Source organism: Solea solea, chromosome 16 (assembly GCF_958295425.1).
Source record: "Solea solea chromosome 16, fSolSol10.1, whole genome shotgun sequence".
NCBI lineage: Eukaryota > Metazoa > Chordata > Actinopteri > Pleuronectiformes > Soleidae > Solea > Solea solea.
This window is the reverse complement of record NC_081149.1, coordinates 25,343,904-25,359,100: the sequence shown is the minus strand read 5'-3', so window position 1 is coordinate 25,359,100 and position 15,197 is coordinate 25,343,904. Positions and strand designations below refer to the sequence as shown.

At 44.3% G+C, this 15,197-nt stretch overlaps 1 protein-coding gene across 1 annotated transcript; it reads right to left on the bottom strand.

Annotated features, from left to right (window-relative positions):
- Positions 1–732: 732 nt before the first annotated feature.
- mvp (major vault protein) lies at positions 733–14,514 on the bottom strand. The gene is made up of 17 exons (XM_058654030.1): positions 14,396–14,514; positions 13,537–13,715; positions 12,621–12,816; positions 12,076–12,199; positions 11,770–11,901; positions 10,913–11,007; positions 10,357–10,593; positions 7,669–7,794; positions 6,880–7,089; positions 6,509–6,747; positions 6,244–6,441; positions 3,662–3,806; positions 3,182–3,393; positions 2,865–2,981; positions 2,647–2,773; positions 1,341–1,529; positions 733–1,048 (listed from the first exon to the last, which is right to left on the bottom strand). The coding sequence occupies exons 2-17, from the start codon at positions 13,698–13,700 to the stop codon at positions 929–931; spliced, it is 2,631 nt and encodes an 876-aa protein (XP_058510013.1). The 5' UTR covers positions 13,701–13,715; positions 14,396–14,514; the 3' UTR covers positions 733–928.
- Between the last annotated feature and the right edge of the window lie 683 nt (positions 14,515–15,197).

Genomic DNA, 15,197 nt, shown 5'->3' with positions numbered 1-15,197 from the left:
GTGTGATTTTGGACGACATACTATACTATGACTTTTTTGTGTGTTTTTGGACGACAGACTATACTATGACTTTTTTGAGTGATTTTGGACGACATACTATACTATGACTTTTTTGACCAATTTTGGACGTCATACTATACTATGACTTCTTTGAGTGATTTTGGACGACATACTATACTATGACTTTTTTGACCAATTTTGGACGACATACTATACTATGACTTTTTTTGTGTGATTTTGGACGACATACTATACTATGACTTTTTTGACCAATTTTGGACGACATACTATACTATGACTTTTTTGTGTGATTTTGGACGACATACTATACTATGACTTTTTTGACCAATTTTGGACGACATACTATACTATAACTTTTTTGACCAATTTTGGACGACATACTATACTATGACTTTTGTCAAAATTTGGACGACATATTTTACTCTTGTACTTTTTTTACTTGTGGAAACGGGCTTCCATAAAAAAAATCTGGTAAAAAATAATCTGGTAATTCAAAGTCTTAGTTTATGAAGTTAGTTAAAAAATGTGAATATGACGGGACAGAAAATTTAAATCTTGTAAATTCAGAAAAAAAAAGTCTCAAATTCTGTTGTGAATTCTGACCATTTTCATAAATCATAAACCGTCATAATTACATTTATTAAATATCTTCATGAACCAAGACAGATCAGGAAATAATCAACAATAACAAGAATCATCTCGTCGGACAAAACTTTATTTCCTTCAAAGATTTTTTTTGTTACTTCATCTTCGTCAAAACAAACAGAAGCTTCGACATAAAGCACATAAGTATTTGTCAGGTTAAGGCAGAAAGTGCACGATTATATGAGTAAACAAATGTCACAAAGTTTTCGAAGATGTGTTTACATCTGCAGATGTTTACTTGTGGACACGTGGCTCCTCGTGCTCACTGGTTCTGGCCTGGCAGCGCCCCCAGCAGGCCGTTAGCTGTGGTGAAGAGGTTGATGGGTGAAGATCCGTCAGTGATGAGGGTGGACTTCAGACCCAGAGCCTGGAGCATCTTCACCTGTAGGGGGCGTTTGAAAGTGGAGATTAATCACTGTAGCTTACTTTCATTATTTTGACATTCTTTTACGTTTGTTAATTTTTTTTCTCCAGTAGGGGGCAGCCATCTTGAACTGATGATGTCAAAGAAAGTTCTGACTTTGTTGTTCATTCAATTGTTGGTTTGTTTTCTACTGACCCTGAAGGAGGCGCTACATATTTACATATTCTGCACTAAAGGAACTTTCATTAGATGTGCTGACCCTTCCTCAGGTAACAGAGTGTAAATAAATTATTTTGAAGTGAGTTGGTACCTGGAGTTCAGGTCCAGCTCTGGCCATCTCCTTCAGTGTGTCACTGCCCAGACTCTCCACCAGCTGACTGAAGCGATTACTCTCAATCTGAGCCAGCCGCTCCTGCTTCTCCACCTCCATGCGGTCCATCTCCTTCTTATAGCTCAGCTCCTGCTCACGAGCCTTCGCCAGCCGCTGAAGCTCCGCCTCCTACACACGTAAACACAGATGACGGCGGTCCAGTCATGAGCGGAAAAATGTATAAAGATGCTGCTGTGCAGTAAAGCTTCAAAAACATTGCAAGAACAGTGCTGTAAAGCGTCAAAAACAGTGCTGTAAAGCGTCAAAAACAGTGCTGTAAAGCGTCAAAAACAGTGCGGTAAAGCGTCAAAAACAGTGCCGTAAAGCGTCAAAACAGTGCCGTAAAGGGTCAAAAACAGTGCGGTAAAGCGTCAAAAACAGTGCGGTAAAGCGTCAAAAACAGTGCCGTAAAGAGTCAAAAACAGTGCCGTAAAGTGTCAAAAACACTGCGGTACAGAGTCAAAAACAGTGCTGTAAAGAGTCAAAAACAGTGCGGTACAGAGTCAAAAACAGTGCGGTAAAGAGTCAAAAACAGTGCTGTAAAGAGTCAAAAACAGTGCGGTACAGAGTCAAAAACAGTGCGGTAAAGAGTCAAAAACAGTGCGGTACAGAGTCAAAAACAGTGCAGTAAAGAGTCAAAAACAGTGCGGTACAGAGTCAAAAACAGTGCTGTAAAGAGTCAAAAACAGTGCTGTAAAGAGTCAAAAACAGTGCTGTAAAGAGTCAAAAACAGTGCGGTACAGGGTCAAAAACAGTGCTGTAAAGAGTCAAAAACTGTGCTGTAAAGAGTCAAAAACAGTGCTGTAAAGAGTCAAAAACTGTGCTGTAAAGAGTCAAAAACAGTGCTGTAAAGAGTCAAAAACAGTGCTGTAAAGAGTCAAAAACAGTGCGGTACAGGGTCAAAAACAGTGCAGTAAAGAGTCAAAAACAGTGCGGTACAGAGTCAAAAACAGTGCTGTAAAGAGTCAAAAACAGTGCTGTAAAGAGTCAAAAACAGTGCTGTAAAGAGTCAAAAACAGTGCGGTACAGGGTCAAAAACAGTGCTGTAAAGAGTCAAAAACTGTGCTGTAAAGAGTCAAAAACAGTGCTGTAAAGAGTCAAAAACTGTGCTGTAAAGAGTCAAAAACAGTGCTGTAAAGAGTCAAAAACAGTGCTGTAAAGAGTCAAAAACAGTGCGGTACAGGGTCAAAAACAGTGCTGTAAAGAGTCAAAAACAGTGCGGTACAGAGTCAAAAACGAAACGTACTGCCTCGATCTTCTGAGCCTCCGCCTTCAGTTTGGCTTCGTTGACCGCTGCCTCCCCCTGGATACGAGCCGCCTCTGCACGAGACTGAGCCTCAGCCTTCGCTGCTCCTGTGCTCTCCACTGCAGCACTACACACACACACACACACACACACGGTCTCAGGGGTTCATGCTGATTGGACGACGATGACGATGATGATGTCATCGGTGTCTCTCTCACCTGAGCGCCTCCAGCTCCAGCAGCTCCTTCCTCGCTTTCTCAGCCTCAGCCTGGTCTGTGATTCGCTGTCTCTCCAGCTTCCCCCGCGACTCCTGCTCCAAACGCTCCGCCTCGTGTCTGCGCACAACAAACATCGCAGTTATACGAGCTAAACTGCATACGACGCGCAGCAAGCTAGCATTAGGACGTTTTTGATTCTCTCTGGACTTTGGTGTGGGAGAGTGAGTGCTTTAGAAACGTCTGAGATCAAGACGTGATCATGTGACGTAGAAATCATAGGAATGTTAACTCTGTGTGTGTGTGTGTGTGTGTCGGACCGTGCTGCGGCCTCCTGGGAGTTGGTGGTGATCTCAATGGCGAGCTGGACGCTCTTCTGCAGGGCGTCTCTCGTCCTCTGATCCACCGGCTCCACAGACTGAATGTCCACGCTGCTGATCACCAGGTTGTTCTGACTGAAGCGAAGACACGGACGAACCGCCAGCTTCTCATCGAAGCCGAACACGGCCGAGCAGATGATGCGGTTTGAGTTCTGTGAGGAGTGAGGAGCAGCGTCACTGAAAACGTCTGTCTGTCTGTCTGTCTGTCTGTCTGTCGGTGTGTGTGTGTGTGTCTGTTTGTCTGTGTGTGTGTGTGTGTGTGTGTGTGCGTCTGTTTGTTAGGTTGTCTGTCTGTGTGTGTGTGTGTGTCTCTGTCTGTCTGTCGGTGTGTGTGTGTGTGTCTGTTTGTCTGTGTGTGTGTGTGTGTGTGTGTGTGTGTCTGTGTGTGTGTGTGTGTCTGTTTCACGCAGAAACATAAACCTTGTGGAAATCGTCAAACTGCACGCCGGCGACGGCTCCTCTGACCCGCGAGGCGATGGCTTTACATGCGTCACCGACAAAGTCAGGGACTGAGAACAGAGCAGCGGCGTCAGCGGTCGACACCGGAGACTTTATGTCAAAGTGCCTGAGAGACAGACAGACAGACAGACAGACAGACAGACAGACAGTTAATGGTAGGCTACGTTACAGTCAGTCCTCTGACCCCCCATCAGACCACAACAAAATCACCCTGTACCTAAAACACTCTACACAACAGAAGAGGACAACAAACTACATAATGCTGAACAACCCTATAGATGGACTGAAAACAGCCAAGACCAGGACCAACAACAGAGTTCATTCAATGATAAACACATTCCTCTACATGACAAAGAAGGAATGAATCTCGCCGTGAGGGTGATAAACCTAATCTTTGATCATCTGCCTACACTATCGAACTTAAAGAAAGCAGCAAAATCCACAAACAACTCCACACGGCACTGTTGAAATGATTCAACATGGTGTTGAGTGGGGGACATTGTCCCGACATCTGGAGCCAGGGACTAATTACGGCCATCTTCAAAAATGGAGATAAATTAGACCCTAACAACTACAGAGGGATATGTGTCAGCAGCAACCTGGGGAAGATGTCAAACTGGATTCATACACAACCATAGAACCACACTCTACACACACACACTGAACATTTAAATCAAAACAAATCAAAAATATTTTCCTGTTTTGTAGACTTTTCAACATCTACATAAATCAATGAGCAAAAACATTAGATGAGTCGTCAACTCCAGGCCTCATCCTGAACAACACAGAGATCAAATGTCTCTTGTAGCGCTGCTGTCCAACTCTGAAGAGGGACGACAACAGCTCCAAGACCACCGTCAACAAATCTGTCAACAAGAAGAAAACTAACATCATGGTGTTTCACAGTGAGAGAAACAGACCCCAGTTCACGCTGAGAACACACACACACACACACAGGATTAGAAATGACGTCTACAGGGAACCTCAATGCTGCAATAATCCAGTTGAGAGAAAAAGCAAGACAGGCTTTTTATGCAATATGAAAATCCACTAAAATTAATATTCCAATCCCAATCTGGCTCAAAATGTAATGTAATGTAATGTAAAAACAGTAATCCAACCAATTGCATTATATGGTAGTGAAATATGGGGTCCATTAACAAACCAAGACTTTTCTAATTGGGACAAACATCTAATTACAACCTTCCACACTGAATTCTGCAAATACATTCTTAGAGTCCTGAGAAAATAACCAAATAATGCATGCAGAGCTGAACTGGACCAGTTCCCGCTCCTTATTGACATCCAGAAAAGAGCCATCTCATTCTATAAAGACCTCCAAACTAGTGACCCCGCCTCATACCACCACCAAGCCTTACAAAGCCAAGAGAGCAACATAGAGAGGAGTGGCTTCAGCCAGCTGGTCCGGAGGCTGACCACCACCAACCCTCCCCTGCCTCAAAACATCCCCCAAAATATCTGGCCCAACCAAATGATCACCAAACAAAAACGAAAATGATATCACCTACTGGGAAAAGTCAAGAAAAACTCACAGCAACATGGAATCCTGACGCTCACACGCCAAAACATTTACTCTCTTTGATGTAAATGTGGGAGCTGCCGAAAGCCTCCTGACGCTCACACGCCAAAACATTTACTCTCTGTGATGTAAATGTGGGAGCTGCCGAAAGCCTCCTGACGCTCACACGCCAAAACATTTACTCTCTGTGATGTAAATGTGGGAGCTGCCGAAAGCCTCCTGACGCTCACACGCCAAACATTTACTCTCTGTGATGTAAATGTGGGAGCTGCCGAAAGCCTCCCGACGCTCACACGCCAAACATTTACTCCCTGGGATGTAAATGTGGGAGCTGCCGAAAGCCTCCCGACGCTCACACGCCAAACATTTACTCCCTGGGATGTAAATGTGGGAGCTGCCGAAAGCCTCCCGACGCTCACACGCCAAACATTTACTCTCTGTGATGTAAATGTGGGAGCTGCCGAAAGCCTCCCGACGCTCACACGCCAAAACATTTACTCTCTGTGATGTAAATGTGGGAGCTGCCGAAAGCCTCCCGACGCTCACACGCCAAACATTTACTCCCTGGGATGTAAATGTGGGAGCTGCCGAAAGCCTCCCGACGCTCACACGCCAAACATTTACACCCTGGGATGTAAATGTGGGAGCTGCCGAAAGCCTCCCGACGCTCACACGCCAAACATTTACACCCTGGGATGTAAATGTGGGAGCTGCCGAAAGCCTCCCGACGCTCACACGCCAAACATTTACTCAGTTTTTGACTGTGAGATGGTGTTTGGAAGGGGGAGGGGACATCGGAAGGGGGAGGAGCTTGTGCAAAGCTGTCTCAAAATCTCCTGTTAGGATTAGGCCCCGCCCACTTTGAGCCTGGTTCTACCAGGTTCTTTTGAGTAAATGGTTAATAACTCACTAACAGTTAGTTTTACATTGCATAAATGTTTAGTTAGTTAAGGTTAGAGTTAACTTAGTGACTAGTCAGTACGTGAGGTGTTGACTTGGTTACCAGTTGTAGGACAGCTGCAGCTGCAGGCGGGCGTGGTCAGCCGTCTCTATGGTGATGATGTCCGTGCAGAAGTCCGGGCCCAGCAGCAGACACACGGCCTTGATGACGTTGGCTCTCTTGGGTTTGTCTCCGGACAGCGACAGCATGGTGAACTGCTCGTCCGGTCCCAGCATCACCATCTCGGGCCCAAACACCACCCTGTGGACAAGACCGCATCATTGCTCTGTCCACCCCCCCCGTCATCAGGACAGGAAGTCCGTCTCACCTGGCTTTCTTCTCCCTGTAGTCGTACACCTGGACGGCAGCATTGTGGGGGACCCTGTAGGAGACGACCCGGGTCTTGTCCCGATGCCCCCTGCTGGTGGAAATGACGGTGCGGTCCGAGCGGTTGGCGAGCGGATCCATAGGGGACGCGAGCAACGCCTCCACGTTAGATGGAAGCTCCTTCTGCCACAGCTCCTCGTCGTGAGTCAGCATGTAGGTGTGACCGATCACCGCGCGCACCTGAGGACGACCACAGGTCACACAGTGACGCTCAGTCACGTGATCACGAGAGGTCAAAGGCCAACAAAGAACATGATCATGTCTTTATCAGCCTCAGGCTGGCTGTTAGCAGCAGGGGGCGCTAACTCGTACCTTTCCAGTTTTGATGTCCCTGACGTAGATTCCCTCGTTCTCGTCCAGTGGGATGGCGGTGCGTTTCAGCATCACCTCCACAGTGGCGGGGGGGACGTACTCGATGGGCCCCCGCAGCATCCAGCGGTCTCCGGGGCGACGGAGGACGCCGCTCCTGCGGGAGCGCTTGGCTCGCTCCTGCTCCGCCTCCTCTGACTCCTCCTCCTCGAGCTGGCAGAGAGACCGGCGGAGAGAGACAAGGGCGACGGAGAGAAGGGTTAACATGGCGATGCACTGGAGCGGAGGAGGAGTCAGAGGAGAAAGGGGAGGGCAGAGCTGAGAGTGATGAAAACAAAGGTGTGAAAAATGAGGAGGATTGGTGTTAGCGGAGGACGAGGATGGCGAGGTTTGATGCACAGGAAAGAAGAAGAAGAAGAAGAAAGCGGTGAAAATCAGGTCAGTCGAGTTAGAGGGAGGAGTTGAGCAGTGACATCACACGAGGCTGAGTCAAGACACTTTGACGACTGTAGTGAAAATTGCTTCGTTCATTGAGCTCGTGGGCGACGCCTGCTGGCACACTGGTGGTTGTACGGCCTTGGAAAAGCTTTGTTATACTATGAAAACCACATTTTACACATTCACTTACATGTTGACTTATACCCAATAACTCATCACAATTTTATGGCATGGATTTTTAAATTTGACTTCACAGGATTCTATGAACCATGGTGTTTCCATCGCTATGTGAGTGACTTTGAGTTTATTTCTGTGAAAGAGTTCCAGAAGGTAACAGGTGACGAGTGTCCCCACCTCCTGCGTGTCGTTAAAAGCCTCCACCGCTCTCAGCACAAGCCCCTCCTCCTCTGACAGCACGTACACGTCCTGGATTCCATTTTCAAGATCCTCGCCGGGCTGAAGGAAGAACGAGCGCTCGCCCTGGAGACAGAGAAAGAGAGAGTTGTTAGCATGACGCTAACTCAATGCTATGTTGTTAGCATGATGCTAACTCAATACTGTGTTGTTAGCACAAGGCTAACTCAATGCTTTGTTGTTAGCATGAGGCTAACTCAATGTTGTGTTGATAGCATGATGCTAACTCAATACTGTGTTGTTAGCACGAGGCTAACTCAATGTTGTGTTGTTAGCATGAAGCTAACTCAATGTTGTATTTAGCATGAAGCTAATTTAATATTATAACTAAAGAGAAATTGACCCTTTCTCAAAACTCAAATATGCAAGGATGTACGCCAGGGGGGTATTCCAGAGAGCAGGTTCAACAAACTCTGAGTCTATCCCTGAACTCTGAGTTGACTTACTCAGAGTCGGGAAACTCTGAATATCCGGTTCCAGAACAGCTGATCTGAGTTAGTTCAATCAACTCTGAGTATGTTAACCTCGAGGTACGCGCGTGCACAACCACTATAAAAAGCCATCATCAATGGAACCCCGATACCACGAGTCACCATGACAACCGAGAAAAAAAAAAAGATCAACTTATTTCAGTGCGAAGGAGTTGGAGATCCTTTTGCTGGGCTACGGAGAATATGAGCACATATTTCGCCGCAAAGGCAACACAGCTGCAGCAGCGAAGGAGAGAGAGACGCATGGGAGAAAATTGCTGCCCGAGTCAACGCGTAAGTTTGAATGTACTATTCCATTGACGTAACATTTAACCGTAAGATCGTAGCATAGCCTATAGTTATGAATATAAGTAGGAATGAAATCTGAGTTTTTCATTTAGGTGCAATCCAACAGGAGAAAGGAGGACTTGGAAGCAGCTCAAAATGAAACATAAAAACATCATTCAAAAAAGAGAGGCATATTTTGCTAGGCTATGATTGCACCTCACTTTGATTTATTTTTTTATTTTTAATTGACTAAGGCTATTAAACGTAACGTAAATATTAATTCAGATTGCAAACATTGAGTTCTGCTCAGCCAACAGAAAGAAGGCAGAGGCCCGAAAAACGGGTGGAGGGCCACCTCCACCACCTCTGACAGAGGCTGAGGAGCTGGCTCTCAGCCAATACAGGGGTCGCCCTGTGGCTGAAGGCATCCCCGGGGGAGGCACCCCCCAGGACACAAGTGCCTACATCAGATGCAAGTATACACTTAAAAAAATAAAACTTATATATATTTATATATATATATATATATATATATGGAGGAGGAGGAGACGCTGTCTGCTGCCACAGGGAGAGATCCGGAGGGGCCTACTGAAGTGTGTCTTAATATTATGTATAGCTACTGGCACTGCTCTACCCATTCATATTCATTTACATTCTTGAGTGGAATTTGGAGTTTGACATGTACACTGAAGTGATGAGCATAGATAATGGACAAACTAGCACATTCTTGTCCTTCAACAGAACATGGCTGGGCATCACCAAGAGGAGGGTCCATCAACTTCGAGAGCACAGCTTGACACAGTGAGATTTTCGGTTAATACCATGTTAAATCTGTATGTAGAACTGCAGGAATTAAATTAAACGTCCATATGTTTCCGAGTTGCCGTTAAAGAGTTGTACAGGGTGCACCTAATGAAAACCATTCAAAAAACCGAGAAAGAAATGGTGTACCTGGACCAGCAAATCAGAAAAACAGACTTGTAAATTCTATTACTTGAACGCCAGTTGAGGTGGGTGCATTGTCATGGAGAAACAGGTGAATATGTGAAATATGTTAATAGTTGGAACTATATTACAAATCCTGACTGTTGCTTTTGTACTTTTAGGGAATAAAGAAGAACCAAATCACATGTGAATTTGTCTTTTATTTTTAATCAAAACGTCTAATCTGGGTCAGAAGATTCTCTCACGACGTAATGCATTTCTAATCAATACGGCTTCGATGACGATTGGATTTCTAATGAATGGGCAATCCATGTCTAACTGCTTTCTTCGTGTGGGAGGAGACAGGTAGAAACTCTGGGTTTCTTATAGTAAACCTGCCAGCGAGCAGGTTATGTTCACAGAGTAAGTTACTGCAGTAACAGACCCAGAGTTTAAGTTACCTCTCTTTCTGGAACGGATAACTCAGAGTTTCCCTCATCTCAGGGTTAACAAACTCAGAGTTCTCACATAACCCGCTTTCTGGAATACCCCCCTGGAGTACATCTCCAGAATCATACGGGAGTACACAAGTATGATTCTTCTATTGGAACAGCAGCGTACTTCCTTGTTCTACTGTTTGAATGATGGGTGGTGCCAAGTGCTTAAGCCTCATTACCGCCACCTACAGTGTTGATAAATGAACATATACCTTTAATAAATGCATATATATTGTTATTATTTTCAAATTCAAAAATATTTGATGACGTTTTCACAAATACAGGAGTACGCACAAGTATGGATATTGAGAAACAGCCATTGTCTCGTTGTGAGGTCACAGCGATCTCTGAACTTCGACCTCTGACCACTAAATCTAATCAGGTCCAAGAGAACGTTTGTGGCTCAGAAAACTCGACACCCACTGACAGACAAACGGACGCCCGCTCACCTTCACCACCCGTTTCTGACCCAGCTGAGGTTTCCCGTCCGGTCCCACTGGGTCCAGGATCACGCAGTAATGTCTGCTGCTCAGCGTGGTCACGTCCACCACACCCACCACCTCCTCCGACACCGACGGGATGTGAGCCTCCCTGTCGGCCATGGTGACCAGCCACTCCTCCCCCGTGCGCCGGTCGCGGCCGCCGGTGTCCTTGAAAGGTCGCAGAGCGCGAACGTGGAGCGCTTTCTACGACGTAAAAATGACTTAACGTTAATGAAGAAAGTAAAGGAAAGAAATGTCTGTGTATTGCCAAAAATAAAGATGTCACTAACGTTAAAAAAGTTACAATATATGCTAATTTAACAAGACACGCGCTGAAGTTAGCGATTTAATACAAAATATAACGTAAGAAAAAGTTAAGTTAAAAAGCTACAAAAACATCATCATAAAAATATCTGTGACTTTAAAAACTTTTCTAAAATTCAGTGAAATAACTTTTTTTCTTAAAGACTGAGAATCAGAGTCATGTGACTAAGTAAGGAGACCACACCCACAGTGCACTCACCTTGTCAGTCAGGATGAAAGCGTTAACGATATCGATGACCTCTTCATGAGCTCCGGGTAGATACGCTCCGACTTTACTGACGAGCCACTCCTCACCTGAACAGCAAGTCATTCATTAACCACAAGTCATTTTACTGAGGGTAAAGGTCATGATGTTACAAAGAAATATCAATCGACGTTTCAGTCCAGTTTAGCAATATCGTATCATGACTTAAATATCGTGATAATATAGAACCGTGACCAAAATATCGTGATAATATCGTACAGTGACTTAAATATTGTGATAATATCGTACCGTGACTGAAATATCGTGATAATATCATACTTTGACTTAAATATCGTGATATTGTATCGTGACTTAAATATCAGTAGCGTATTGTGACTTAAATATTGTTATAATATTGTACCTTGAGTTAAATATTGTGATAATATCATATCATGACTTAAATATCGCAATAATATCGTATCAAGACATAAATATCGTGAAATATCGTATCATGACTTAAATATCGCAATAATATCGTATCAAGAAATAAATATCGTGAAATATCGTATCATGACTTAAATATCGTGATAATATCGTATTGTGAGTTAAATATCATAATATCGTATCTTGACTTAAATATTGTGATCGTATTGTGACTTAAATATCGTGATAATATTGTATCGTGACTTAAATATCGTGATAATATTGTATCGTAACTTAAATATCGAGATAATATATCGGGATAATATTGTATCTCAACTTAAATATCGTGATCGTGTCGTGATTTTCTTTCAAATTTTTCCACAAAAAAAACAAAGTCATTGTGTTTTCGGGCTGGGCTTAATCATGGGTCAGTGGTTGTTGTTGTCTACCTGTGACTCTGCGGACTCCGCCTCTGTCCACGCCCTCTTTGCGAGCTCTCAGTCTGATGGCCTGGTTCTCTCGGATCACCGTGGCCTTGATGGTCTCCAGCACGGCCACCTCTTTCCTGGGGATGTAGGTCCCTGACAGAAGTGAGTAGGTTACCCATCATGCACTGCGTTCTCTCTGCATAACAGCAGCACACGTAAACGTCTTCTCTATGTGACATGAATCATCTTTGATCACATGAACCTGAACATGAGCCGAGTTCAAAGACTTTAGGAGACAAAGAATCAGAAAGTTAAATAAAAAAGTACCGGGTCCTTCAAACAGCCACTCATCTCCAGCCACTCTTTTGTCGCCGCCCTCCTCCTCAAAGTCCAGCAGAGCCTGCAGACGCAGCGCCGTGTCCGGATACACGATCTGCAGCGCCGTCACATCCTGAAGACACAAACGCTGTAGGTCAGACACAGCGCCACCTACAGTTTTCTCACACACGTACCACAGAGTTACGGCTCTTTTTCATTACACAGTTCTAGTTCTACTCAACTTGTTTTCCATGAGCTCACTCTCCCGTCAGATTGACCTCAGTGACACAAAGTGACCACACGAGGCAGCAGAGGACCAGCAGCTCCTGTGTCCCCGCAGCTAAAATCACTGATTTTGTCTATGAGGTTTGGTTTGGGAGAGTGAGTGGTTTACAAGCTTCAGTTTCCTGTTGTAAAAGTCTTGTCTCACAGTGAGATAAAGACGTGGCGTGTGACGTAGGTATCGTAAAAACTTAAACTGACGTAGGAATGTGAATATTTTCTACTTTCGGTCATTTTTCAGCTTCTTAAATGTTAAATGTGATGTTGCTTACCTTCTGGATCTCCTCTCCAGGGTACAGAGGGAACGGTTCCTGGGTCAGACGGATCTCCAGGTCAGCGTGGCGGAGTTTAGCCTGACCTGACTGGTCAAAGAGGACTTGAGAGTTGTCGTCGCGGGAGACGGGGTTCAGGACCACACAGTAGTGACGGGGCGGGACCATGATCATCCGCACAGGTGAGAAGAGAATTCTATTTTCACATGTAAAGAATGAAAAGAATTAAAAATCTGATCATTATAAATCACAAGATCCTGGAAACATGCAGCGCCCCCTTGTGACTAGAGCTGTGTGTGTGTGTGATTCTGAGTGAGTGTGAGTCTGTGTTGTGTGCGTTTGTGTGAGATAGTGTGATATCGTGTGTGCATGTGTGAGTGTGTGTGTGTGAGTGCGTGTGTATCTATGTATGTGTGTGTGTGTGTGATTGATGGTCACTGAACAAACATGGCTAAAATACAAAAGAGTGAACTGTGTCTACACAGACACACCTGACAACACACGTCACATGACCTGTCTTAGTAACAGAGGAGGAGTCTCTGACAGGAAGTCAGAAGGTTGCAGAAGTAAAAGTCTGTTTCCAGTCGTTAATGCTAAAATACGACCCTGCAGTTTTCAAAATAAAAGTCTGTTTCCTGTCGTCGATGCTAAAATAAGACCCTGCAGTTTTCAAAATAAAAGTCTGTTTCCTGTCGTCGATGCTAAAATACGACCCTGCAGTTTTCAAAATAAAAGTCTGTTTCCTGTCGTCGATGGTAAAATAAGACCCTGCAGTTTTCAAAATAAAAGTCTGTTTCCTGTCGTCGATGCTAAAATACGACCCTGCAGTTTTCAAAATAAAAGTCTGTTTCCTGTCGTCGATGCTAAAATACGACCTTGCAGTTTTCAAAATAAAAGTCTGTTTCCTTTCACTGACCTCTCGTTGTCCTGGCGGATGTAGGTCAGCGGTCCGATCTCCACCCGGGCAATGTTGGTGTTCTGGTCCAGAACATGGATGTAGTGATGAGGCGGGATCCGGATGATTGACGCCTCCACCGGCCCCTCGTACTCCGGCCCACGGTTTCCTGCCTTCTTCGACATGGTTGTTACAAAACGCTGCAGAGAGGAAACCTCGTGCGTGTTTGAAAGTAGGACAGAACAACGGTGTGCAGTAGAGCGCCACCTACTGTGGCAGTTAACCAACACAATTACATTCACCAAAATAAAAGCTTTCCACAAAATGATTGCAAAAAAAATGGGCGGAGCCTTCTGCTAGAATCTGTTCTTGGACCTGTGTCATCAAACAGGTAGATGTCATGCCTCTCTAAGCCCCTCCCCCTCATCAACAGTACAAAGTGCGTCAGTTGCGGGGGGCTGGTTTTCCACTGCAGGCCTGGTAAATGACGCACACATACTTACAGTAGAGGAGACTTCTGGAAATCAATAACACGAAATCTCCTTTAGAAATGCACTAAATGTAGAGTCATTGTCGCTGTTAAGTCACACAAACACTCGGCAAAGTGAAACTCCAAGTTCGGAGGGACTTGTGTTGAATTCGGCGTGATTTATTTAACACTCCGTAGCTTCATTAATCCTCTGAGAACACGACATTACACGACAGAACATTTAAGTTAAGCTACTGTCAAACAACCAAACAACCAAACAAACAGTACGTCTCGATTATACCGATTAAAACATTTCTTTAAAGTGATTCGAAAATCACTAAAAGCGTTTTCTTTCTCGAGTAAATAAGAGTGAAAGTAGTCGATTTGACAGCGGCCGCCGCGCGCTCTTACCTCCGGCACAGGGACAGTCAGCAGCGGAGTGAGCGGGTCCTGAAGCTCGGTGATGGAAATGCTGGAATCAGGAAGGAGACGAAGACAGCCGGAGTGTGGGCGTGGCCGTAGATCAGCAGTGACGTCATTTACCGATATGACTGGTGCAGAGCTGCGTCATTAGTGTTTTTTTTGTTTTTGTTTTTTTAAACTACAAACATCTGAAATAAATGAACAAAACATTAAAAAAAGGAAAACATTTATGACAAATGAATTTTAAAATAACTTTTTTACTTTAGAGCAGTGGTTCTCTATTATTTTCTGTCACGCCCCCCCGAATTGAAATACTTTTATTTATTTATTTATCTATCTGTATAAACCACTGTATGAGTATTCCTGCCCTGCCTCTCACGCCCCCCTGACACCTCACCTCGCCCCACTATTTGAGAAGTGCTGCTTTAGAGGAATGAGAAACGTCACTTCCTGTCGGTCAATGACGTCACGTGACACAATTAAATAAATTATATTAAAAACATAAACAAGTGTTTCAACAGAGTTTAACGTGACATTTAATAACCCATAAACATATATTAATGTGAAATATCACTTTTTTATTTTCCATTTATTATTTTATTTTCATGAAAAGTTCTGAAAAAGAACACATTTTTAAAAAAGTGACATAAAAACTTAGGTGTCGTTTTCCCTGAGTCACTCAACTATGTAAGTAAAGAAGATTATTGATCAACATGCAGCTTCCCCTTGTGGCTTAAATGACTGTGTGTGTGTGAGTCTGTGCGTGTGTGTGTGTGTGTGTGTGTGTGTG

Excerpts from the sequence above, each read along its gene's own strand:
- mvp (XM_058654030.1), bottom strand. The coding sequence starts at position 13,700 with ATGTCGAAGAAGGCAGGAAACCGTGGGCCGGAGTACGAGGGGCCGGTG. Across the intron at positions 12,817-13,536 it reads ATCCGCCAGGACAACGAGAG|AATTCTCTTCTCACCTGTGC; the intron begins GTCAGTGAAAGG and ends ATGTGAAAATAG. Across the intron at positions 1,049-1,340 it reads GAGCTGGACCTGAACTCCAG|GTGAAGATGCTCCAGGCTCT; the intron begins GTACCAACTCAC and ends CGCCCCCTACAG.